General features: G+C 54.3%; 1 protein-coding gene across 1 annotated transcript in view; it reads right to left on the bottom strand.

Annotated features, from left to right (window-relative positions):
• The window catches only part of SEL1L3 (SEL1L family member 3), a gene marked incomplete at its 5' end in the record, with an annotated part of 115,866 nt that overhangs the window by 27,535 nt on the left and 61,706 nt on the right, over positions 1-26,625 (bottom strand). The window contains 8 exons of the mRNA XM_055139986.1: positions 4,095-4,178; positions 6,675-6,802; positions 8,837-9,013; positions 10,770-10,832; positions 14,622-14,762; positions 16,876-16,995; positions 22,770-22,949; positions 24,521-24,732. Of these exons, the coding sequence (XP_054995961.1) occupies positions 4,095-4,178; positions 6,675-6,802; positions 8,837-9,013; positions 10,770-10,832; positions 14,622-14,762; positions 16,876-16,995; positions 22,770-22,949; positions 24,521-24,732 (1,105 nt within the window). The remainder of the gene's footprint in view (positions 1-4,094; positions 4,179-6,674; positions 6,803-8,836; positions 9,014-10,769; positions 10,833-14,621; positions 14,763-16,875; positions 16,996-22,769; positions 22,950-24,520; positions 24,733-26,625) is intronic.

The raw sequence follows: 26,625 nt of genomic DNA on the forward strand, positions 1-26,625 counted from the left end.
CAAACAACATGCATGACTACATTAGCCTTAGAAAAATGGAAACCCAAAAATGTGTGCATAGAAAAAATGGGAAATAAGCAGTAGCTTATGGGCAGCAGCAGAACAAATGACCTTCCAGGTATCTGGACCAATATATGTGATTCTCCAAAGTATCATGTGTCTGTCATTTGAAGGAAAAAAAACTGAAAATCCTCAATCGGGCCAGAGATGTAGCGAATGGTGATGTGTGTGCTCTACTGGCAAGAGGCCACGGGCTGGACTTCTGGCACCAAAAATCGAAATGATAACAAAATGCAGACAGAGAATCCCATCTGATTCTAGTAAGCAGCTCGCCAAGAAGCCTGAGTAAGTCTGTTGCTGGGGACTCACGCACAGTGAAACTGCCGAGCAGCCAGGGATCAACAAGACCAGGCTCAACCAGCCTGGGTGCCGGGGCCGGTTTGATTCCGTAGGAGTGGGACACGCAGGGCCCTTTGCAATTCCCGCCTCATGCTTCCCTTTCTTTGGACATTGGGCCACGCCCAGTGATGCTCGGAGGTGACTCCTGGCTCTGTGCTCTGGAGTGACCCTTGACAGTTGCTCAGGACATCATGTGGTGCCAGAGATCAAATCAGATCACGGCCAGGGCTTAACTCTAAATGATCTCTCTGGCCCCTCTTTTACTTATTTCTCCATTATCCCCTAGTAGTTCGGGTAGCGACTCCTGGCTCAGGGCACGGGGACCCCTCACTCAGGGCAATACTTGGGGGATTCAACTTGGATTCTTGCCCACAAAGATGTGGCCCAGCCCACTGAGCTATCTCCACAACCTCAACAATTTTATTCTCTCAGGTAGGGTGGAAGGCTTAGAGGTGTTCACTCGATGGTGTTTTGGAGCTTCCATCTAGATCCCACAGTACCTTTCCTAGATCAGCTCCAGCCACAACTGAGCACTGTGTCGCTGGGTGATCTTACCCACGTGCAAACATCAGAGGGGCTCGCTGCACGAGGGCAGGTAGGACTCGGACACATGCAGGGTGTGGACCGTCCTGGACGACGAGAGAGAAAAACAATGGACTGGCTCAGGCCACAGCCACTCCCAGGCCTGGACCTGGGCTTCGGAACTCTCGTCTCCCTCTCCTCTGCTCCAGTTCCTGCGGTCTGGCTGAGCCTCTCAAGATTCAGCGTGCCCCCTACCTCCCCCCTCCCCACCCCACCAAAGCTTCCCGGCTGCTCCCCCCTGCTGCCCAAATGAAGCCAAGAGCATAATTACCTGCCACTCAAACTTCCTGCGAGCGGCACTCCTCTGCTCTTGTTCAGCATCACCCTCCTTTACAAGTCTTACCCGCAAGGAAAACCAGATGACTTGAGATTTCCTGGGCTCCCCCTGAACTGAACTCTCACTCCATCTCTGCTCCTGTAATCCCTTTGATCTGAAAGGCCGATCCCCGGCTGGCTCAGGGGGAAACTCCGTCCATCAGGCAGGGCCACAGCACCTGCTGCTTCTAGCCTGAGGATGGGCCCAAGTGCCCCGGAGCCAGAGAGCACACCCTCCCCGCCACGAGCTCGCCAGATGCTATGCAGGGCTGCCTTTCCTACTGGCCTCTGCATGTTCGTTCAGCACATTTGGAGCCTTGCTGTGCTTGGGAGCTTTCATCACAGGGCAACCAGGGAGGAGAGAACAGCCATGATTCACGGAAGGACCGAGGGAATGAGAGAGCACTCGAGGGCAGAGGGGACAAGACGTGCAAAGGCCCAGGGGCCACACATAGTACATGTGGGTACTTGGGTGGGACGCAAGTGGAGAGAGGTGAGGCTTCACCTTCCTTCAATTCTACCTGCAACCCTGGCAACAAAAGCTTAGCCCACCTCCTCCTTCATTCTTTAGAAATAACTACCTGCAGTGCTCTGTGATGCGGACTTCACACTTTAAGCCAAGCAGTTAGCAGACACTATATAGCGGAACTTTCCAAGCCAACTGTCCCCTTTTCAGATATTTAGCGCACGCATGCGCACACACACACCACCCCACCATTACCACCACCATTACCACCACTGACCCCAGAAATCTAGACCTGTCCTTTAAGCAGACAAACAGAAAGCACCCCCCCACCCCCACCTTCAACTGCACCTGACACTGCACCCTGTGAGGGTGTCGCCCACTGCAGGGGTGGGGGGGGGAGCACAGCTCTAAGGGAGAGTTCTGGACCTTGGGCAGTGTGGAGTGGGGAGCTGTTAGCAGGCGCCAGAGCTCCGGGATGGCCCCACTGAGAAGGACTCTGCTATCTGAATGCTCGGCTTCCCCAAGGGAGCTGGGAGCGGCAAAGAGTGGGAAATGTGGAAGGAGAGAGAGAGAGAGAGAGAGAGAGAGAGAGAGAGAGAGAGAGAGAGAGAGAGAGAGAGAGAGAGAGAGAGTCTTCAAGTCGAAGTTGGGAGTTTTACAAGTAGAAGCTCACTTGGGAAACAAGATAAGACAACCCATCACATCGACTGGAAAGATAATGTCATTAAAAACGTCCTTCTAATTGTTGTAAAGAATAATAAAAATAATATTCACAACTGTGGCATTCATTATGAGTGTTCTGAATAACACGATTATGTTCTATTAATACTAATTGCGATTGCGCCTTGCCTTGTATTTTAATATTTATCAATAAGGAGATATAAAATTTCGGGTCAGGGAGGGAAAAAGCTCAAAGGACTGAGCATATGCGTTGCCTACATCGGTGCTACTCTGACACCACCTGATCCTCTTCCTCAGCTCGATGCCACCTCTGAGCATAGACCCAGAGGCAGCCCCCAGCACCACTGGGTGTGGCCACAAAACAAAACCGAAAAAAAAAAGCAGATAACATTTCTCAAGATGCCGTGAACAGTTTTGCTGTTGTTTTACTCTGGGGCCTTACTAGGTGGAGTGATGGGCGGGGGTCCTGCAGGCCTCCTGCAGCCAGCCCCCTGAGCTCTCAACAGCCCCTCGTTACCTGGTGTGAGTCTCACCGGTCTCATTCTCACCACTGTGCCGTTTGTTGGCTCCGCGAATACCTTTGGACCCCGGAAGGAAATGGTGGTGTGCGTGTGGACTCGGATTTTCATTTTCAATTGTGGTTCGGATCAGAGACTGCTGGATGGATGCTCGGCCTGGCCTACTGTCTCTGAGGCAGTCGACCAGAGGGATGTGTGCTGATTTGCATATCCCTTTTAGAGATGACTGAAAGACCCAGATCCTTTAAACAATAAACCAGCCCAGAAAACGTGGCCCCAGGGAAAAGTGCCAGCAGAGTGCCGGCATTTGAGAGAGGCGGGTGAAGTTTGCAGAGATGAACAGAATGCTGTTAGGTATCAACAGAGGGCAGGAGTCGGGGCATCTGTGGGTGGATGTGCGGGGAGGGGAACCCCAAGCTTGGGATAGGGTGTGTCAGTCATCTGGCCAGCAAAGCGGGAGTTCCTGGAGCTGACTTGGGAGGGCTGGGGAGTAACCCGCAGCCTTCCAGGCTCCTGTTCATGGAAGACTCAGTGCAAGGGAGAGCTGGAAGCGGGCCGGAGTATAGCACAACGGGCAGAGCATTTGCCTTGCACATGGCCAGCTAGGGTTCCATCCTCAGCATCCCAATGGTCCCCATAGGTACCTCCAGGAGTAACTCTGAATGCAGAACCAGGAGTGACTCCTGAGCATCGTCGGATATAGTCCCCAAACAACAACAAAAAAAAACCAATAGCACTGAGAAGTTATAGCCAGGACCCTGAGCACTTCGGGCACCGGGAAGTCCTGGAATCCTGCCATCGAGACAAAGGGCCAGCTCATGTCCTATGCCACCCCCGACTCTGAAGATAAAGGAATAAGCTGGGAGGGAAGGCAAAGCGTTTGCACGTCTTTCAACTTGATGAATGTGGACACTCCCCCCAGAGAACTAATTCTGGGGCATAATTAAACATGGAAATGCTATGTTTCCAATCAACAGCCAATCAGTCTGTGATATGCTGAATTGCATTACTGGAAGGCAGGCAGTTCCTGCAAAGATACTCCTTACAGCTGCATGCTGAGATTCCACCTCAGGCTGACGGGTGAGGGCTGAGAAAGTTCATTCTGAGCCTCCGAGAGAGGGTCCTGGGCTTACCATGAGCCTTCCAGGTACGCATTGAGGCCCTGGCGAATCACGTGACCCAAGTAGCCATTTTTCTCAGCAACGTGCTTTGCCCATCTGAAAAGAAGAGAGAAAAGAGCTGAATGGCGGCAAATTAAATAATTGCTTTTCTTCCTGCATATGAGTGGAATAAATCCCATTTGGGGAATATTTTGCTTGTTGGAATTTTCATAGGGCAACAAACCAAAACTGAATGTTAAAAAGGTAAAGAAAGAAGCATTTTGAGAGCTTTGCATTGTGTTTTGTTTTATGGACACTTGGGAGCATCACTGACGGAAACAGACCAGGCAAGCCCATAAGAAAAAGTACCCAGAGATACAGAGAAATTTCACCTTCACTTAGCCTCCCAGCACTCACTCCACCAGCACTTCCCTGATTAATCATAAAACTTCCCTGTTTTGCTTCTAGCCCCTGATTTATCCAGGAGGGGTTTATTAATAATAAACAAGTTTGTTGTATAGTTTAGATCTACAACCCTACAAGAGATTTGGGGAGTACATAACTACAAGCTAATGGTTGGGGAAAAGGAAACATATTTTCAAAAATTTAATTCATGCAAAGGAAGGCTGATAAAGAGGAAAAGGCACAAAAACCTGGCCAGATAAACAGGGAATAGGAAAGGGGGCAGACTTAAAAAGCAAATGTATTGATCATTACATTAAACGTAAATGGTCTAAAGACACCAATTGAAAGCTAAAACTGTAAGACTGAAGAGACACAGAAAAGATAAAATTACGTATTGCTTGTAAAAGCCACTTTGAAATGAAAGACTAGAGAAAGATGAAAATTGAAAGGGTGGCGAAGACAGAACATGCAAACAGCACATGGCCAACCTGGGTTCGACCCCCAGCACCACATAGGATTCCCAAGCCCACCAGGAGTGACCCCTGAGTGCAAAGCCTAAAGTAAGCCCTGAAGACCACCAGATGTGCCCCCTCTCCCGCAAAAAAAGATAAATGGGTCAACTAGGAATGATTTTTTTTTTCGCTTTTTGGGTCACACCCGGCGATGCACAGGGGTTACTCCTGCTCTGCACTCAGGAATCACCCCTGGTGGTGCTCAGGGAACCATATGGGATGCTGAGAATCGAACCCAGGTCTGCCGCATGCAAGGCAAACGCCCTCCCCACTGTGCTATTGCTCCAGCTCCCAACTAGGAATAATTTAAATTAAGGATTTAAAATAAAGATTCAAATTAATAATCAATTTTAAATCCCTGGGACTCGCTGACACATTAAAAATATACAATGGTAAAACTGACAAATGGCAAGACAGATAAGCATATACGAGAGATTTATCTCTTTCAACAATGATATAAGAAGAAGAAAAAGGGTGTCAGAGGGGTGGCCCAGGGGTTAAGGTTAACACCTGATAACCTAGTCCAAATCCCTGGCTCTATATACGGCTCCCTGGGCACTGCCAAGTTACTGCTGAGCACGAAGCCAGGACCAGACCCTGAGCACGGTGAGTGCATCCTGGACTCTCCCAAAGCAGAAACAAAAGCTCTGAACAGTATCATTAGCTACCTTGAGATGACTGGTAGTTTCCTACGTAAGTGTCTACTGTCTATCACCTCTTTATCTATGCAGAACATGGTGTCCAGCTAACCCAAAGAACACACTATTTTTCAGAGACTATAAGGTATCAGCTAACTTGGCCCTCAGCTAGCCACAAGCAAGCCTGACATATGTCAGTGGCCTGAAGTCATCTGAAATCTATTCCCTGACACTGCTGGCACTGAAAGTAGAAATCAATAACAAAGGATAACAGGAAAACCTGTGAAACATAGGCGTGCTTGCACCAAACATCCTAAACTCAGTAACAAACCTCAAGAATATCTAAATCATGTTTTATGACCAAGCTTATGTCAGGATGAATTTGTTCTCAAACATGAAAAACCACCTTTGGGAAAGCCAGGGATTGGCAGGAGGTGCTCTGAGCGTCTGTCAATCCTCCTTTCCTTTTCTTTCTTTACTTTTGTTTATGGGCCACACGTGGTGGTGCTCAGGGCTTCCTCCTGGCTCTGCACTCAGGAAATGATCCTGGCAGTGCTTGAAGGGCCATAAGGGATGTGAGCCCAGGCTGGCCCTGTGCACACCAAATGCCCTCCCGCTGTACCATCACTTCGGCCCCAAAACTTTCTTTTCCCTCCAGAGCACCATGGTAGAGATGGTGGCTCCATGCCTGGGTAGAGTCTGTGTTGCTTTTTTCTTCCCCGAACTTACAACCCCTTTAAACTGAGCAAAAACAAGCACAAATGTGCAGCGCTGGCAGGACAGAGAGCTCGAGGGGCAGAGGCTGCCTTCCATCCCCGGCATACACGCTTTCCTGAGTACCGTCAGGAGCGAGCCCCAGCGCTGAGCTGACAGCAGCCAGCTCCCAGGTTCCACCTGATGTGGTCCCCAAGCAAACAACATCGACAAATATCCGGAGTATTCTTAGCTCCTGGGGCCACAGAGGAATTGAGGATGAGGAATTCCACTTTCCCGGACGTGGTGAATCCAGGAATTGGCTTCCCCTCTGACCGAGGCACGCGGGCGGGGCACATCCTTACACCACAGCCTTCTCGGGGTCCCGAGGAAACGTCTCCAGGTTGCCCGTGATGTAGTAGAGGGAGCACCACAGGGTGCCTTCGATGTGCCCGCCTTGAGCCGCCTTATGGAAGTACTCGCCGGCTAACGTCTGCAAAGGAGAGAGATGCCAACATCACTTCAGGCTGAACCCCAGCTCAGCCCAGGGGAGTGACACCCTGGCCGCCAGCAACCTCTGATGGGGGTCAGGGAAATAAGTCAAGCCAGCTCCAGTGTGACAACCTTGGCCGTGGCTATGTGTGCCTGTTTAAACCGTCCAAGGCAGGAAATAAGACAGAAAATGTAGGATGCTCTCGGCCATGCCCTTGAGTTTCGCCTGAAACAACCCCTCCCAACCCCCGCCACCAGCGAACTGGACAGGGAGGCTGAGTCAGCCGCTCCGTGGGGAATCCAGGCTTTGCTTTCCTAACCTTGCCCAATCCTTTCTTCCAACGTGTGTACAAAACAAAACTTAAACAGAAACCAAAAGAAACAAGATGCCGTTTTGCGAAGGAAGGTGAGGGTAGGAATATGACAGTAAAAGCTCCAGTCTCGGGGGTGTGGGTGGGTGACCAGACATTTGCTCAAGTGTCTAAAAATACAAAACGGGTGGAGGGGAAGCCAAGCCGCGCACGGGTGTCTGTTCGAGGGCTTCTAGAACTTTCTGACAGTGCGGTGTCACGGGGAAGCGTGGGCTTCCCAACCAGACAGGCGGGCGTCAGCTCCGTGCTGCTCCCGACCCTGTGTGCCCTTGCGGCCGCGAGCAAACCCCTCTGGCCGAGAGCTAGACTCGCTTCTCCTGCCGCACAGCGGCTGTCTGCCGGTCCCTAAGCCCTGAGAGGGTTTGCAGGGGTGAAATGAGATATTCTGCTGGGGGGAGGGGGCTGCACTGGAAATGATCCAGTTTCCGTCCCCAGATCTGCCACAGCCGTGCTCTGAATGCCTCCTCCATCCCTGCCCTCTCAGCGATGCTGGTCACCAGGGCCTCTTCTTCCATTCTGCACAGACTGGCCACCCGCCAGTCCTGTGGCTGTGGACCTTCAAGACAGACCCCAGAGGGGCCGGAGCAATAGCACAGCGGGGAGGGCATTTGCCTTGCACGCGGCCAACCCCGGTTCGATTCCCAGCATCCCGTATGGTCCCCTGAGCACCACCAGGAGTAAATCCTGAGCACAGAGCCAGGAGGAACCCCTGTGCATCGCCAGGTGTGACCCCCCCCCCCCGCCAAAAGAAAAGATAGATTCCCCAAACTGGTCCCATCTCAGCCGCTCTCCTGATCTAGCCCGTCCTCACGCACCGAGACTCACTGCCTCGGGCCCGCTCCCACCTGTGTCTCCTGCAGCCTCGGGGCCTTTGCAAAACCCAGTGTGTCACACGCTGCTCACAGCTGACCCCGTGTCTGCCTGCGTGCTCACAGCGGCCTGGGCACAGAGCTGTGTTCCCTGCACCTACCCCAACCCCCCTGCTTGCGGCTCCTGCCCTCCAGGGTCTCTGCCCTGACTGCTCCCTCTCGCCCTTCTGTGAGTCTGTGCAATGCCACACTATCAGAGATCTCCGTCTCCATAGTAACCCCCAGAGCCAGGGAGATGGCTCCAAGGGCTGCCGTGTGGCCCGGCACGGGGACGACTGGGTTCCATGCCAGTACCACACTATTCCCTAAGCACTAGGGGTGTGATCCCTGAGCACAGAGCCAGGAGTAAGCAGAAAATAAGACACGAAACTCAGGACGCAAGTCCAGTTGTGGCCTAAGTAGCTGCAACCCCACCACCTCCCTCCCAAAAATAAATAAAACCAGAAAATTCAACATTCGTGGCTATTTTACGGACATTATTAACTCTGCCCTCACTCCGGGCAGCGCCTCTGACCCCACCCAGTTGACCAAGCTTTTGGCAAGGTCTGTCTCTGCTGTTCCTCCTGGCCTGCACCTGGACCACCATCTTGGGGGCAACAGTCTGGGTCTAAGCTATCGACTCCGGGCCACCCGCCCTCCTTCCCTCTTCACTATCTTCTCTTTCCCACAGACCCTTAAGGTCCCCGAGGAGAGGTGTCACCTGCCCGGGGCCTGGTCTGGACTCAGCCAGAGCATCCCAGATTTCCTGCACTGACAGTGGTAAGGGCAGGGGTGGGGGGCCGACTCACATCTTACCTGGTTCCTTCCCGGAGCCCCTGGGAAGATGCCATCCAGATAGAGGACCCCAAGATTGTACGAGGCATCTGGGTTCCCCATTTCTTCTGCTTTTAGCCAGTACTTTGCAGCTTTGATGTAATTTTTCTTGAATTTGTGGTAATACCACCCCAGGCCATTGACAGCCTGATGCAACCCCTGAATTTCAGAACAAGAATGAGATCAGTTAAAAGAACGGTGGGTGGGAAGAAGAAGCCTAAGGAGAGTCAAGGCTGTGAATGAATTCTGCCCCAGAGTCTGGGCACAACCTTCTCTCCTTTTAATGACAGACGGCATTAGAGAGTGGGGCGAGAAGCCCCGGTCCCCCCACAGCCCCACCTGAATGGTGCTGGGATTCCTGTCTCCAGCTGCCCGCAGAGACGAGGCAGAGATGGTCTCTATGGGCCTGGCCACTGGCTCAGGCCTACAAAGGGCCTCCGACTGCCCCACAGTATCAACAGTGCCCTTGAACCTCCTGAGCGCGCCCCTGCAACAGAATTCGGAACCTTCCCTGGCTGGGGCGGTCTTCGGGGAAACCGCCCATCCAGGGGTGATTTTCCTGAACACTTGTTTTATTCCTTTTTGCTTTTTTGTTTGTTTTTGGTTTGGGGGGGGCACACCTGGTGATGCTCAGGGCTTTTTCCTGGCTCTGTACTCAGAGATCACTCCTGGAGGTGCTCAGGACCATTGTGCGGTGCTGCAAGCCTGAGACCTCTGGGGAACCTCAACCCAGTGTGTGTGTGTGTGTGTGTGTGTGTGTGTGTGTGTGTGTGTGTGTCCACTGTAAGGTTTGCTTGGGACTGAATGGCAGCCTGCAGATGAAATAGTGAAATTCCCAGAACCAAAGATCACCCAGTCAGCGTGGAAGACAGGACCCAGGGCCCACCTGGACAGCAAGCCACCAGGCTGCATTCCACGCTGCCTCACACCCTCCCCTACCGACGGCAGGTCCAACCAAGCACACCAGTTCCTCTGGTCTTGGTTCCCTTCTCCCCTCTAAAGGCGCCTCAGTCTCGCCCAGGGCCCGGCTCTGCCCCGCTCACAGTCTGTCCGGAAGCGCACCCCAGTGAACTCTCACTTTCTTCACTTCATCCATCCCTGTCCCTCCGTCCTGCCGGTCAGGATTCCCAAATCTGTCAAGCACCACCTAAAAGCCACAACCCTCCGATGTCTCCGTGACTGAGGGGCCGGGAGGGGAGGCAGAGGTGACCAACAGTCAGGAGGAAACCAGGGGCCTGAGCAAGAGTCCAGTGGGTCAGGCACTTCCCGTGCATGTGGCCAACCCTGGTTGGATCCCTGGCACCACAGACGGTCCTCTGAGCCCTGAGCACTGCCAGGAATGATCCCAGAGTGCAGAGCCAGGAGCAGCACCGCCAGGTGTGACCCCAAATAAAAAACCAAAAACAAACAGAATCTAAATCATCCTAGCAATGACCCTGACAAACAGCATAAGCCCAGGGAACCCAAAACCCTGGACAGGAGAGAGTTAACTTCAGGCTGGGGCATTCATGCCGGTTTAACTTTCCAGCCCCTTCGCCCAACACCCTCCCAACATGCGCTCTCGTGCGCGCACACACACACACACACACACACACACACACACACGCACACGCACACGCACACGCACACGCACGCACACCCCTTGTTATCAGGGCAGCCACGATTATAATTTCAGTCTTCAAACAAAACCGGCTGTGTTCTAGGGACGGGAAGGTGACCTCAGCTATTGAATTTGGCTCTGGCCATTGCAGCAGGTTTCAGGGGCTCCAAACTGACTAATCAGGCCCGGCCAGTGACCCTTTGTCCTGCTCCATCCCCCCAGGGCTCTGAGGAAGAGGAGGGCCAGGCCACTCAGGCCCCTGCTCCGGGTGGTGTGTGTGTGGGGGGTCGTTCTGACAACATGCATAAGTGTTACCTTGGAAGCCGCTTTCTTCATTAGCTCTAAGGCGAGCCGTCTGTTCTTTTTGACTCCCTGACCCTAAACAAAGATAAATAGCAACGATTAAGAAGAAAATAAACCCAAACCTCCCACAGACACACCAGTGCACAGTAGAAAATATTTAAAAATAAAACCCAAGCCTTAATTAAAAAGCCTCGTCAGAAAGATTTCTCTGGGCAGAGCCTGGCCTGCTTGCCCTGCTCATTGTCTCATTGTCCTTATTTCTTTGCTTAGATTTTCAGAGAAAACGCTCCCTAGCCCCCACTTCCGGTTCCACTCTTCCCCCCACCCCCCCCCATTAGTCAGGGACAGAATCTCATGCCCTTCAGTCACTGGGGAAAGCCTTGAGTTTTTCCTGAGGCTTTCCTGTTTTCTTTTAGATGCTACTGCTGGGCTTCTTCTGTTCTAGGGCAGGATTGGGTGGGGGGTGAGGGGTGGGAGGGGTGTGGGGGAAAGGGGTTGGGCACAGCTGGTAGTGCTTGGGGGATTACTCCTAGCTCAGTGCTCAGGGATCTCTCCTGGTGGGCTCAAGTGACCCTAAGTGGTGCTGGGAGTTGAACCGGATGCGGCCACGTGCGAGGCCAAGTGCCTTAACCTGCGCACAGGCTCTCTCCTAAGTGCAAAGGAGAGCATCACTCTGTCCTGGGATGGAGCACTCTGAGGGTGATCGACACGGCTGGGTTGTCATTTCAGCCTTCCGAACCCTCACGAAAATGGGGGTGAGGGCGTTGAAGGGGCCTTTGTCGCCTTAGAACTAGCCCAGGAAGCAGGTATGAGGGCTTCGGCCCCTACCCCGCGCCCGCCCCAGACCTGAGAGAGACTCAGCGACGCCCGGAAAGTCCAGTGCTCCCTGCAAAGATGGCCTGAGCACCACTGGATTGCTGCTACACGAGGGGTGCTCCTTGAGATCACGTGGGGGAGGTGGGAGTGGGGGCGAGAGCCCCGGCGCCCCCTCCCCCATCTCTGCTCGCCCTGCTGGGCCGCTGCTGGCACGGGTGGGAGAGCCAGATAGGTAGAAGATGCCACCACCCTGGGGTTGCTTGTCCCCTCCGAGGCACCGGCTCGGGACCCGGCAATGGGGAGCAGCCGAGGCAGGAAGCCCGGGACCTGCCGGTGGGCGAGCGGCGTCCCAGACCCCGTATCCGTCCACGACTGCGTTTTCTCCACGCTACGCCCTCCGAGGACGGATAATGAGCCATAACCCCCTCCTTGCAGCACCGCTGGGCTATCTTTCCGGACCCCCAAATAAGCGTGCGGGGCCACTCGACATTCACTGACAAACGCCGAGCTTCTCGTCACGCTCCAACTTGCTTACTTAAATGAAACCGATCAGCTGGAGCAACGTGGAGATGAAAATATTTTTCAGAACTGCACCATTACCTCATTTAATTAGAGAAGGAGAGGCAAGAGAGAAGGACAACAGAAGGGACGGGGACGAGGGGAGGGGCAATGAGCTCAGTTTGGGGGCCTCTGGGAAAATATCGTCAGGACCAGGATGACGAATGCCAGAATCTGACGGAACGGAAAGTTTTTCCTCTCTAACTTTTTTGCTTTGTAGAATAAAATGCGGGCCCAGAGGGACTGACTTCTCCAAAGCCCTCCAGAGAGAGCCAGAACTGAAATTCAGAAACTCTGATGCTTAAGGTCAGTGGTTTTCCAGGAGACGTGGCATTTCTTCTTTTTGTGTGTGTGGGGTGGGGGTCACACTCGGCCATGCACAGGGGTTACTCCTGGCTCTGCACTCAGGAATTACTCCTGGCGGTGCTTGGTGACCACATGGGATGCTGGGAATCGAACCCTGGTCGGCCACGTGTAAGACAAATGCCCTACCTGCTGTGTTCCAGCCCTGAGACGTGGCATTTCATCACCCGGGGGCTCCTGTCTTGCAGACCGGGTGCCGTATGCAAGCCTGTCACAGCACTGCGCGTGGTTAGGGGGGGAGTCCATGTGGGGTCGGTTTCTACCTGCCAGGTGAGCTGGGGCAGGGCGGCGATGCTGTGAATGTCCTCACTTCATCCACAAGATTGACTCTTCATCCACAAGACTGAATCTCAGGTGGGGCACAGTGGGTAGGGCGTTTGCCTTGCACACGGCCGACCCGAGTTCGATTCCCAGCATCCCATATGGTCCCCCGAGCACCACCAGGAGTAATTCCTGAGTGCAAAACCAGGAGTCACCCATGAGCATCGCTGGGTTGTGACCCAAAAAGCAAAAAAAAAAAAAAAAAAAAAAAAGATTGACTCTCGGACACCAGCTGCCATCTGGTGCCATCCTTGAATGCGAGCTGAGTGCCCAAAACCAAGGGTATGTACCCTTGGTTCCTTACAGCAAAGCACCTTCCATGCATGGGGCTCTCACAGGAAAGACACCCGAAAACAACCTGGCCCAAGACAAACCTGTCCCTGGCGATGCTGCTGACAGAGCCCGGGTACCGGAGGACGAAGCAAAGCCAAAACAGCTTTAAGGTTTGGGAAAGGAGAGCCGGGGAAAGTGTCAGTCACGTCCAGATTCATTCACTCATGCCATCGACCCTCCCTTGGATCAGTGGCCTCCTGGTGGGCAGAAGCCATGCCTGAGCAGGCGACCCCGGCGTTCATCTTTCCTGCACTTTGGCTGCTGACCAGTCCCAAGGACAGTGACCGGGCCCTCTCTCGCCTCTGTCCTCTCCATCAGGGGAGCAGCCCAAAGGCTGGGGACCGAATGTCCCACACTGTTCCTCCATCCAGCTCTGAGAGGGGCATTCTGTCAAGCCCAAATGGCTGTCTGACTACAAACACCCGTCCCCTGCTACGTGGCTGAGTCCAGCTATTTCCCTGATGGTCCGATGACCGTCTGGGTTCTAATCTGGACTATGCTGTGGGAATAATAACCACCGCCAGGTTTTAGGGCTGGAGGGCTAGACGCGGAGCAAGAGTCGTGGCTATTCAGCAGTGAGTGGCCACAGCTGTGCTGCTGGAGCAGAATCTGGCCACGTGACCCACATTCCTATTTGGAGACACGTGTTAGCTGGGGGCGGGCGGGGGGGGGGGGGTCCCAGCAGCTGCTTGCTCTGGGCACGGACATAGGGCCCAAGGGTTTCCTTCCCAGAGCCAACAGCTTTTCCCTCTTCCAAGACTATAGAATCGCGTCTGGAGGGAAGCCAGGGGCCTGGACCCCAGCCCCCGGGTCTGAAACGTACCAACTGTTCAAACTTGGCGAGACCCCAGACCTTCCTGTGGCCCTGTGACCACACTGAGTCGCAACCACCGTACAGCTGTGCCCTGCTTGCCAGGCCGTTGTGAGGATTGAATGGACTCGTGTTTGGGCCACGGGCACAAACGACCGTGCACTCACCGGTGGCGTCAGACACACGGCGACTCAGTGTGCAGCGGCTGGCACGCGGCCGCTCAGCTGTGGCCACGCCAGTGTCCTGTGAGCTCTGTATCTCCCGAGGGCAGTGGCTGCTGGTCCCCGAGGAGACTCCCAGGCCTCCATTCCCCCAGTGTCCCCAGCTGGTGCCCCCCCCAACCTCGACCCTCTTGGCGTAAAACCCAAACCTTTGTTCTGAGCAGCCGGACTGCCGGCATCCAGCCCCAACACAGCTTTGTTTAAGCTGCGACTCAGGGACAATTCTGCCTGGGGCTCTGGGGGCCGTGACTGTGCTAATCCATACGGTGCAGGCATCTCCTTGGCCACGCCGCGGTTCGTGTAAAGCCCCAGGGAACCCAGGGGCCAAACTTATGGGCCCCCGACAGAACCAGAAGACGGCTTTTGCCTCGGGAGCGCCTTCCGGGACCGTCCCCGTGCTTGCCGGGAGCCGCCCCGCGTGCCCCGGGCAGAGCCTCTCACCTTAAACAGCACGATGGCATAGTCGTAGATGAGCGCGGGGTCCTCGGTCTCCAGGGCACCCTTGGCGTACCACTCGATCGCCGCTTCCGGGTTCTTGGCCACCCCCTGCTGGCCCCAGAACAACATCTGGGCCAAGCGTTGCTGCAAGACAATGGTCATTGAACTCAAGGGCGGTGGAAGGCCACGCCCTGCTCCTGGGAAGACTAAGCACGGGGCAGAGGCCTGCAGGCGAACTCCCCTGGGTGAGAACGGGCGGGGCGGGTGCGTGCAGGACTTAGCCACACCTCCCACGGGACCCTCTGAGCCTCCCGGGCCCCCAGCACCAACCCAACAATCTCCCCTAGACTCCAGCAGGGAGCTCTCTGCCGGCCCTCGTGCCCCCCCACCACACCTCAACAGAAGCTGCCAGAGGCTGCTCGACCGGTAGGGAAGTCCATGCCAACTTGGGGACCCCCGGGAGACGGCTCTGGCAGGCATGGTCTCGGAGGACTTCCCGAGGGGGGTGTTAGCGGCAAGGGCTGCCGACAGCCCGGCTCTCGAGGCTCCTTGATTGTCTTTCTGCATCTCCTCATTTCCTTCACTTCCCACGCTGCGTTCTTGTGTGTTTCACTTTGTTCCGATCTGGACTGGGGTCCACCCCGACTGTGCTCAGGGCTGACTCCAGGGGGGCCACCCCGACTGTGCTCAGGGCTGACTCCAGTGGGGCTCGGGGAAGCATAGGAGGTGCTGGGACTCGAAACCGGGTCAGCGGCACGCAGGGCCAAGGTCCTACCCGCTGTACCATCTCCCCTGGCTCTGTGCTTCTGTTTGCTTGAGGACCTGACCCTGCAGTGAGTAGGGGCTCAGTCCAAGCTCAGTGCTCAACGGCTGCTCCTGGCCGGGGGACCATGAAGTTCAAGGGATTGAACCCAGGAGTCTTGCAGACTCCAGCTGTCACACTATCTCTCTGTCCCCCAAATACTACGGCCTTCCAGCCCAGCACCTCTGAAACACCAGGAAGACCCCGATGAGGGGGCGGGCGATTACTGGGAACCCCGAGGCACGGGGCGGGCAGAGCTCTGTGCTTCCAGCTCTCCCGCCCCTGCACACCTGCAGTCTCCCACCTGCTCTGACCCCAGGCCCTTTGCCCACTCTTCCCTGCAGGGTGCCAGAGGGAGAGGGAAACACATCCCTCCCGCGCCCTCGGCCCCCCTCACCCCCCCAGGCCCTAGCACTTCCTTCCTTCGGGGTGCAGGGGCTGGGGGGGGGGCAGGAGGAGCTTCCTCACACCTCACAGGTCCCGGTGAGAGGAGAGCCGTGTCCTCGGGTGCTTAGGCGCTGTGCCTGCACAGCTGAGCTGACGGCCTTCTCCTCTCGCCTGGCTCATCTATCCTGCACCCCCCTTCTGGGCCAATTCTGGGCCAAAGTTGTTCTTTTTTGAAAGAATATGACTACTGGCATGACTGGGCAGGGCTGCAGAGCAGGAGTCCAGCATTCGCCTGGCACGGGGCTGCCCCAGGTTGGATCCCCAGGCATCGCCAGGAGTCAGCCCTGAGCGTCACTGGGAGTGGCCCAAACACCAAAATGGAAGGAAAGAAAGAAAGGGGGGGAAGGGAGGGAAGGAGGAAGGGAGGGAGGGAGGAAGAAAAGGAGCCAGGGGAGATGGTACAGCGGGTAGGACCTTGGCCTGCGTGCCGCTGACCCGGTTTCGAGCCCCAGCACCTCCAATGCTTCCCTGAGCCCCCCTGGAGTCAGCCCTGAGCACAGTCGGGGTGGACCCCAGTCCAAACTGAAACAAAGAGAAACAAACAATAACTAAGGGTAGGGAGCAAAGGCGCCCCCCCTCCAATACTATGGAAGGAAGGAAGGAAGGAAGGGAGGGAGGGAGGGAGGGAGGGAGGGAGGAAGGAAGGAAGGAAGGAAGGAAGGAAGGAAGGAAGGAAGGAAGGAAGGAAGGAAGGAAGGAAGGAAGGAAGGAAGGAAGAGAGAAATGGAGGGAGAGAGGAAGGGAGGGAGGGAGGAAGGAAGGAAGGAAGGAAGGAAGGAAGGAAGGAAGGAAGGAAGGAAGGAAGGAAGGAAGGAAGGAAGGAAGGAAGGAAGGCAGGCGGCTGGACGGGCGAGCTGGTTCGAATGTGGGGCCACGCTCAGCAATACTCAGGGGCGGTTCCTGGCTCTTGGCTCAGGAGAGCCCCCTGGGATGATCTGGGACCACGTGAGGCGCCAGGCAAGAGCAGGGCATTCTGATGGACGTTGACAGGGCCTGTTTCTCTCTTACCTGAGCTGCAGCATTGCCTCGAGTTGCTTCGTGCTTCAACCACATAAAGACATCTCCATCTTCTTTCGTTTGTACCTTGAGCGTTTCATCATCTTTCAGCCTAATGGTTTCAACGTATGCCTAAAGAGGTAGGGAGGGAGGGAAGAAGGAAGAAGGAAGAGAGGAGAGTTGGAGGAAGGAAGGAAGAAGGAAAAAAAGCAAGAGAGGAGAGGGAAGGAGGAAAGGGGCACGGAGGAAGTAGGGCGGAGAGGGAGGAGAGAGGAAGGGAGGGAGGAAATAAAAAGAGAGTCTCTAAATCATGTAAGTATGTCAAAGAGAGAACATGATTCTGCAACCGGCAGTTGCTCCAGTAAAAACTCTATGAATAATTGCAGCAGGAATGTGTCTACAATACCGTGAGATGGACTTTTTTCTAAATGAAGGCATCACCTCGCATGGGTCCAACTGGCTCATTTTGTTCCCTATTAAGCATTTGTCTCGGGAAACCGCTGGCTTCTGTGTCCATTTTCTCTTCTGCAGCTGTCTGGAGTCCACCTGGGCTCGCGAGCCAGATTACACGCGCCATCCAAAGGAGCAAATCAATATTTTCTCAGAATAATCTTATTTTTTTTTTATCCAAGAGTGTTATTATCCTGCATGACTAACTCTTTTTTATTTAGCAGGCTCAGCTTCAAATATCTTTTGGCTATTTCCAAAATATATATGTATATATATATATATATATATATATATATATTTTAAATCTACCCTGAAAAGCAGCAGCATGTTAACTCTGTGAGGCGAGTGGGAAGGTGCGAGGTCAGGCACGGCCCCAGAGGGAGAGATGTTTTCAGGCTCCCTGGGAGCTGCTTCCTTGGGAGAAAATAAAACACATGGAGGGGGAGGGCAGTGGGGGCAAAGAGGTAGAGAGCAGGTAGGGCACTTGCCTTACATGCAGTCCATCTGGGTTCAAGCCCCTGGCACTCCATATGGTCCCCTGGGCCCGCCAGGAGTGAGGCTGAAATGCCACTGGATGTGACCCAAAATATAAAATAAACCAAGGGGCTGGAGCGATAGTCCAGTGGGTGGGGCATTTGCCTTGCAGGCAGCTGATGCAGGTTCGATCCCCAGCACCCACTATGGTCTCCCGAGCACCGCCAGGAGTGACCCATGGGCATCGCTGGGTATGACCCAAAGAGGCAAAATAAAACAAAAACAAAACAAAAAACCAAAAACATTTTGATGGCGAAATTTTGACAATCAGGGGTACAAAAAGGTCCTTGGGACAGGAAAGGGGCCCAAAGGCTTGGTGTGGCGGTCTCATAGGCGGGCCTGGGTTTAAACTCAGCACTGATGGGCGGGGCGCGTAGCCAGGGGCCCAGAGCCGGGAGTGGCCCGGAGCACTGTCGGTTACGCTCCCAGACAGCCCCAAGGCTGTGTGTTCCATGGTCTCCGCTGTCCATAATAACTTCTGTCCAACGAGAGTGGGGGGCAAGGTGCTAGGTACACCTGCCCCAGGCCAGCACAGGGCCCCCGCACACGGAGAGAACAGCATCTCTGGGGTGTAGGAGGAAGCCCTGGGCACTGCCAGGGGTGGCCTAAACAAACAAATTAACTCACACTGCGACCCCACAAATGCCCACACTCGAGCCCTCAGCCTGCAGCAGTCTCCCACGGGGAGCCTCTCGGGGGTGCTGGCGGGGGCTTTTTATTATTATTATTATTATTATTATTATTATTATTATTATTATTATTCTTTTTGGGTCACATCTGACGGTGCTCAGGGGTTACTCCTGGCTCTGCACTCAGGAATTACTCCTGGCGGTGCTCAGGGACCATATGGGATGCTGGGAATCGAACCCAGGTCGGCCGTGTCAAGGCAAACACTCTACCCGCTGTGCTATTGCTCCAGCCTCCTCTGGCGGAGGCTTGAGTGCAGAGGGTCCTGAGTGACGGGGAGGCGGCCACTGGGAGGTCACCCAGCAACGGCAACGGTGTCCACTCCCTGCTCTCGGAGCCTGTGGGGTGTCTTTGGGGCTTCACGAAGGCTCTCCTGTGGGTCTGCACCATCCGCATCCACAGGCGCAGTTACTATGGGTCACTCGGCGGCCTAACCCCGACCTCCGGCACAGTGGCGGCTAGCCTGAGATGTCACCCTCTGACCCACGCTCCTGAATCCTGCCCCGGGATACGCCACTCCTCCCTCTGGGCCCTGTCCACCTCCTGACCCCTCCTGCTCCTGGTCATTCCTTTCCATTAAGTCTACATTCTACATGTCAGGGAAAAAACGTGGAAAACCAGTGCCAAGAGGGACTGGGAAGGAGCCAACGGGGAGTGCATCGGGGAGGGCGCTGGTCTTGCACATGGCCAATGAGGGCTCGATCCTCAGCATCCGGAGCACTGCCAGGAGAGCTCCCTGAGTGCAGAGCCAGGAATACACCCTAAGCACTGCCCCTCGGTAAGAAGCATGAGGAAACACAGTGTCGCCTAGGGCTGACGGGCTCGTGAGGCGAAGAGGCTGGGGCTCCGGGCTGGGGGTCATGCTAGCAGAGTGTGTTTTCTGGAAATGTCCCCTCCCTCAATGGCCGTGGTGACCAATGCTGCACAGAGCCTGGCTGAGGCCGCCTCCGGCCACAGTGCTCACAGTTCTGCATCCTTGAAGGCATCTTGCTGGCGCGGGTGCTCGCTGGGGCCAGCACGGCTTAGGTTCACAAAGTCACAGCTATGGTGCTGGCCAGGGGTGGCAGCAGTTCTCCTACGAGTGCTCATCAGAAAGCCCAGTCCCTGGGCAGAGTGCTCACACATCTTTTTAGTGGAGGTGCCAGCTGGGGTCATGGTGCTGTTTGGGGGTGTCTCCATGCTCCTGGCTGCAGTTTGGCTTTAAGTCACTTACAGGGTGAGGGATCACAGACAGCAGAGCTGCTAGGGTGGCACGAGACACATGTGGGGCACTGGGGATTTGAACTCCTGACCAAATGCTTGTAAGGTAGGTGCTCTACGTCCCGGAGGATTCCTCCAGGCCCAGAAGGTGGGCACTGCTAAAAAATGTTGGTTTTTTTTTTTCTTTTGTCTTTTTGAGTCATACCCGACAATATACAGGGATTACTCCTGGCTCTGCACTCAGGAATCACTCCTGGCGGTGCTTGGGGGACCTTCTAGAACGGTGGGGATCGAACCCAGGTCTGCTGCGTGCAAAGCAAATGCCCTACCCGCTATCACTCCAGCCCTTCAGGGTAGAAGGTTTGCACACCATCAGACTGTGGAGAGCACTTGACTGATACGGCTGAAGCGCCGCCCCCCCCCCCCCATGGATCCTTCTAGAAAGAGGAACCAAAGGCTGAAGGACCAAGCCTTGCCGAGGAGCAAACACTGAGGAAGGGCAAGACTGAGAGGGACCCTTTAAGGCTAAGCGCCCCCAAATATACACCAAATCTGGCATCTTCCTTCTCTTTCACCTGAAGCCGAGTCCCACTTCATCCTAAAGAAGCGGCGTGATCACTAATAGAGAAGATGAAATGATGTGAAGCACGAGTCACATAAAAGAGAAATGAAGCGAGTCTCCAGAAAGGCGCTGCCGAAGGATCCTGGTTTGTTAATTAGAAGTCTTGCTTTCCTTATCTCGTTCGCGAAGTGCCGCTGGAGAATGAATAGACTCTTCAACAAAGGACATTTAAATCGACGTATGACACCTGCTCAAATCCTCGCGAAGCCATTAATTACATATTCTTAAGAGAACGAGCTATGATACAACTCTTCTAAGTGTATAATTCCTATCTGTGATTTTAATCCGGCGACTTTTCAGCTGCACGAGGGAGCTTTCCTATTCATCTTCTCTGGTTCTGACCAATTAAACATTTGCTTTCATAATCATAACATTTCATATGCCGAATCTTCAAAGGAAAAGGAGCTTGTTAGCAGCACACCCTTTCCAATTGGTAATTCTTGCTGAATTAGAATTCTTAAAAGTCTAACATATACATATAGGACATTATTAACACATCCGGCTGGAAGGGGAACGGCGACGGTCTTGTTATTTCTTAGTCTTGATTTTGTGTGTGTGTTATTCAGAATCCATCTTTTAAGAAAAGCTTATCAGTTAAAAAATTAATTCATTTCAAGTGGAGGTCAAACACTGCACACAGCACGCACCCACTGAGAATACCAATGACAGCGGCGGTAGGCTGCACTCAGGAGAAACCCCTTTTCTAATGGTACACGCGTGTCTCTGGGCAGCACTTTGAGGGGGTGCAGACCTTCCTTCCTGTTCCATGTTCAACCCCGACGCGGGGCTTCGAGTCATTTATTTTGCTACCATATACTGCCCACTATAGTGGACCTCTTGTTCAGAAACTACCCATTCACGCTGCCAGAGAGACAGTGCAGAGGGTAGGGCGCTTGCCTTGCATGTGGTCGACCTGGATTTGATCCCCAGAACCCTATATGGTCTTCCTAGTCCTGCCAAGTGAATGCCTGAATGCAAAGCCGGGAGTAACACCTGAGCATCACCACGTGTGGCCCAAACACCTCACCCACCCGCCCCCCGCCCACAAAGATAAAAGAGTTTATGAGCCAACCCAGCTAGGCAGCTTTCTCACCCTCTGTGGCAGCCTGCTCCCAGACGCCCATTAACTCAGACTCAGACAGTCCATGACAGGGACAAGCAGTTACAAGGACAGAACAGACACGGGGAAGGTCACACCCTCACATTTACTAGCTGGGTCCTTAAAGCAGGAGAAGAAAGGGTCGGGGGGGGGGGGGGGGAGAGGCGGGGCTGGAGCAATAGCACAGCGGGTAGGGCGTTTGCCTTGCACGCGGCCAACCCGGGTTCGAATCCCAGCATCCCATATGGTCCCCTGAGCACCGCCAGGGGTAATTCCTGAGTGCAGAGCCAGGAGTAACCCCTGTACATCGCCAGGTGTGACCCAAAAAGCAAAAAAAAAAAAAAAAAAAAAAAAGAAGAAGAAAGGGTCGGACTTCCAGCATAGAATATTCACACTATGATTCTCAACTCAACCCCTCAACCCCAGGGCCTCGAGCACTAGGTCCAGTCCCGCTGTTCCAACCCTCTCCAGAGAAGGGAGAGATAAGAAAAGATCCCAGGACGCCAAGCAAGTTTGGCCTCTCTGCCTAGGCCCTCCGGGAAACAGCTCTGCAGCCAGCTCCCCGCAGCTCCCCTTCTCCTCACCCCGTCACCTCTGTGCTGTCCCTTCCCTTTCACTGGGGCGATGGAGGTTTGGGCCAGTCCTGGTGATGCTCAGGGCCTACTTCCAGCTCTGTGCACCCCCTGCACACGCTCTCTATATCCTGACACTGCCCTTTCCGTCACTGTCCTCCATTCACATCTGGAAGCATGTCACCCACCGGCCTAGGAAAACACACAGGAAGAGGGAGGCAGGCGTGGAATCACTGGATTCTTTATCCAGATCTTAGCACTAAGCCGCAGGGACCTGAAAAGCCAGAGGCTGCCACGAGCACGCTCTCCCCAGCCCTGAATCCCTGGGAGGAAGCAGTCCACAACTACCACAGGCCGGCAGTCCCCGGGAACGGGGGGCTGGCAAGGCTCCTGGAAGGGGTGGGTGTTTGTCGAGGCAAGAGCAGAGGTGAGGTGCAGCTGCTGCTGGTTGTCAGGGTCTGCCTTGGTTTCCCGGGCCCCTCCACTGGGCCCCATCCCTTCTCCACCTTCACCCCCCGGCGCCCCTCCCAGCCCAGGAACATAAAAACAAGAGGCCTCTGTTTCTGGCACACATTTTTAAAGAAAACTGAAATCCGTCCAGGGCCAGTGCTGCCCCCTGCTTCTCCCGGGTCCACCAGGGAGAGGCAGAGACACAGGACCGGACACGGCAGGACGACTGGAGGTCAGCGGCACACAGGCGGTCCCCGGGAGCAAGCCCCTCCCCACCCGCTCTCCCCCGTACCTGGTCGCCCTGCAGCGTGTGCTGGTCCAGCGGGGTCTTGGTGGCGATGTTGCTGTAGTAGGCGTAGGACAGCTCCCAGTCCAGGGGGTAGTCGTCCACGCCCTGGTAGTGTTTGTAGCCCAGATTCATTGAAGACAGTCTCTCCCCGCCCTGGCCTCCAACCAAACTGTATAACATGCCCTGCGAGAGAGACGGACGGCGTGTTCAGACGGTCGGAGCCGGCGGCCCTCTGGCCTGGTCCCTCTCTGGGGTCCTAGTCACCCCAGAAACGGGCCAAGGTTCCCTTAGAAGATGCTTAGAAGGAAAGTCCACACATCTGGCTGGCCTACACATTCCTGTCTCGGTGTCCTACGGGTCTAGAAGGGGAAAAGTCTGTGACTTTCGCGCGTTTGTGAACGGAAGTGGGTTCCCCTCCGCCTCTCCTACAGCACCCGGGCGGCTCCCCTCACTGTCCTAAGGACCCCAGGCCTGGCTCGGCTACGGTGCTCCGTGTTAGCCCAACCTCACCCAATGTCAAGTGCTGGGTGGGGCTCGGGTAGGAGCGTTAGGGACCAGCTGGCCGGCCCGGCAGTATCATTTCACGGCTGAGGTGGGCTGAGAGGGGAAGCCATTTGGCCACGGTCAAACAATCAACACCCAGGGGGCAGGGTTCTGGCTTGGGTCTTCTACACTATGGCACCCTGTCGGATTGCCCCCGGGGGAGAGACCAACAATCCCTAAACTTCTACATGCCAGTGAAGACCACACAGGAGCCCTGCAAAGGAGCAGGGCACCCCCGTGCCCAAACAGCTCCGTGAAGACTGAACTTTGCCAAACACGAGATGTTTAATCTCAGAGCCTGAGAGACAATTCAGTGGGTAGGGAGCTTGGTCACGTTCGATCAATCAGGTTCGATTTCCAGCATCCCATACGGTCCCCCAAGCACCGCCAGGAGTAATTCCTGAGTGCAAAGCCAGGCATATTCCCTAAGCATCACCAAACGAACGGTCACTGTCACTGTCATCCCGTTGCTCATTGATTTGCTCGAACGGGCACCAGTAATGTCTCCATTGTGAGACTTGTTACTGTTTTTGGCATATCAAATACGCCACAGGAAGCTTGCCAGGCTCTCCGAGAGGGATGGAGGAATTGAACCTGGATTGGCTGCGTGCAAGGCAAATGCCCTACCCACTGTGATATTGCTCTAGCCCCACAAAACAAAACAAAAAACCAAGATGTAGAATCCCAATTGTAAATCTGGAAACCAGGAGTTTCAGGAACTAAGTAGTCCCTGCGTTGAAAAAAATGATGTGAAAACAAAACAAAACAAAACAACAACAACAAAAGGATACAAAAGAAAAAGAAATTGTCCTTTCTATGTTTAGTGTGGTAGTAGAAGGACAATAATTCCTTGAGCTTCCAGTGACTTCACATGACCAAAGGTGAAAGGGGGTAGTGGCCCCAAGGACAGGGGGGCCGTCAGAGTCGGGTGAGAGGCACTGCTGGTGAAGGATCGGGGTTCTGATCTGTTCCTTGGTGCTCTGACCACAACCCGGACCATGCAAGTGGAAATGGAGCCCTATTCAGGCAAGTGACGTGGGAGATTCTGCACTTCTCTCAGGTCTGGGGACATTTACTTCTGGAGAGTAAAGATGTTAAAGGCTCCCGAGGAGGGAAGGACGTGTCTGTTGTACCTGGGATGGAAAAACATTTCCCTGCACATGTCACACTCAGGGTTGATGCACCAGGATGATGCCCAGGAAATACTCCACCTGCAGCGGATCCCGAGGTACACTTAGTCCAGTTTCATAGAAGACAGAGAGGTAGTAGGAGGCTTTATGGTAGCCACAGCAGCTGGAATCCATCAGAGAAGGGATGACAGAGCTAATTTGGTGGAGACCATCAATACGGGCGAGTCTCTTCACAGCCTTCTCAAACATCCGCCCACCGACTTCTAACATGGATTCTCCTGGGTTCCCGGGCACTGTAAATAACACAACCCGCAGTACGTGCGATTAATTACCAGGGATCGACAGGGTTTTCGAAAGAGGAAGGGAAAGCCAATTAAAGCACCTGAGTTATTAATACGGTTGGTCCTGCAGTGCCTGGAAATAGACCCCTTCCAGGGAGGTAAATTAAGCCCTCGGGAGACGCCACACTGTCATTCTGGAAATAGCTTTTTCTTTGCACTAAATGACAGCCTGGCATCCTGGGGGGGAAGAATGTGCCTTCTCCAGCCCAGGGTGCCTAGAGAGAGTGATCTACTCCCGAAATCACCCCCGCATCAGGGTCACCAGAACTTCTGAAGGCTGGTTTCCCCTTCTAGGGCTCTCTGAGGAAGAAGGTGCTTTGTATCTCAGAAACAATTCTAGGTGCTGCTCTAGAGAATGGAGCCAAATGACTTCTGAAATGCTTTCGGACCATCTTACGCCTCCGGTTTTCCTCCTGGCCTCTCTCAACACAGTAAGTGCCTTTGTTGAGGTCTCTGAGCAAAGCAGGGCGGGAGTCTTAGGCCAAGGAGGTGATGCAAATGCAGCCACCGCGCGCGGCTGGGGCTGGAACTATTATTAGCGCCCTCGTGTTTTTCAGAGGCCAGGATGGAACGCCAGAGACCAGCTGGTCTCACGCTGCAGATTCCAGCCAGGCTGAATCGCAACTCGAGGCCACACCTTCCTCCCGATGAGCTGCAAACGCCTGTGGCAAAACTCACCCGCGGGAGTGTGGGGAGGAGCTGATCCCCCTGCTTCAGCTCTCTGGGCCTTCCTCACCCTCGTCCCCCCTGCTCGTCTGAGAGCCACGTAAGCCCACACCAGCCACTGACGCGGCTTTGTTAGCTACGTGGGATCTCCACCACCCACCGTGTGTTTAGGCTCACCTGCTGAGCCGGGATTCAGGGGCCGGGCCGTGTGTGTTTCGGGGCCACTGCAGGATTGCACAGAGACTATTTATGCTGTAAGCAGATATGGCTGGCTTATTTCAGGCTAAAATCGTATCTGCCCCCAAAACCACCGGGCCTATTGGATTACCTTCATTTCATCTAAAATTAAAAAGTCACTAACAGCTCTTCTCCTGGAAGGGAGCATAAATTGAGGCTCCCATAACCATGCCACCGGACTCCGCACCAGAAGCTGTTTCTACTCGGGGCACCCCAGAGTGGGGTGGGTGAGAGCCCTCCCCGCCCCAAGGGACCCAGCCCCGGCAGCCGACCTCCACTACCCACCCAACCACCCCCACACCCCAGGACGCTTTCCACACGCTGGGGCTAAGCCTCAAGCATGAGTGAAAAGCGGCCGCGCGACACATCATAAGACACTCCCTACCCATTTTCCATAAAATCATAGAGGGAAACATATACATATGTGTGTGTGTGTGTGTGTGTGTGTATATATATATATATATATATATACATATATATATATATATATATGCCTCTCAGAGAGCCCAGCAAGCTACCAAGACTATCCCTTCCGCACAACAGAGCCTGGCAAAGCTCCCCGTGGCATATTCAATATGCCAAAAACAGTGACAATAACAGGTCTCATTCCTCTGACCCTGAAAGAGCCTTCAATTGTTGGGAAAGATGAGTAAGGAGAGGCTGCCAAAATCTCAGGACTGGGACGAATGGAGACGTTATTGGTGCCCGCTCGAGTAACTCGATGAACAACGGGATGACAGTGATACAGCGAACAGCTCTAATTGCGTGTCTCCAGGGATGGAAAGAGACAAGGGGGAAATGCAATGGGAAGCTGTGAGATGTGACTCAGGGCAACAGCCCGGCAGAGAACCTGTGAAAAACGGGGACAGTGGGACCCGCAGACGGAACTGCCCAAGCAGGGGTTACGAGCAGGTGCCAGCCCCTCCAGGCACACGCTGCCAG

Source organism: Sorex araneus, chromosome 5 (assembly GCF_027595985.1).
Source record: "Sorex araneus isolate mSorAra2 chromosome 5, mSorAra2.pri, whole genome shotgun sequence".
Taxonomy (NCBI): Eukaryota; Metazoa; Chordata; class Mammalia; order Eulipotyphla; family Soricidae; genus Sorex; species Sorex araneus.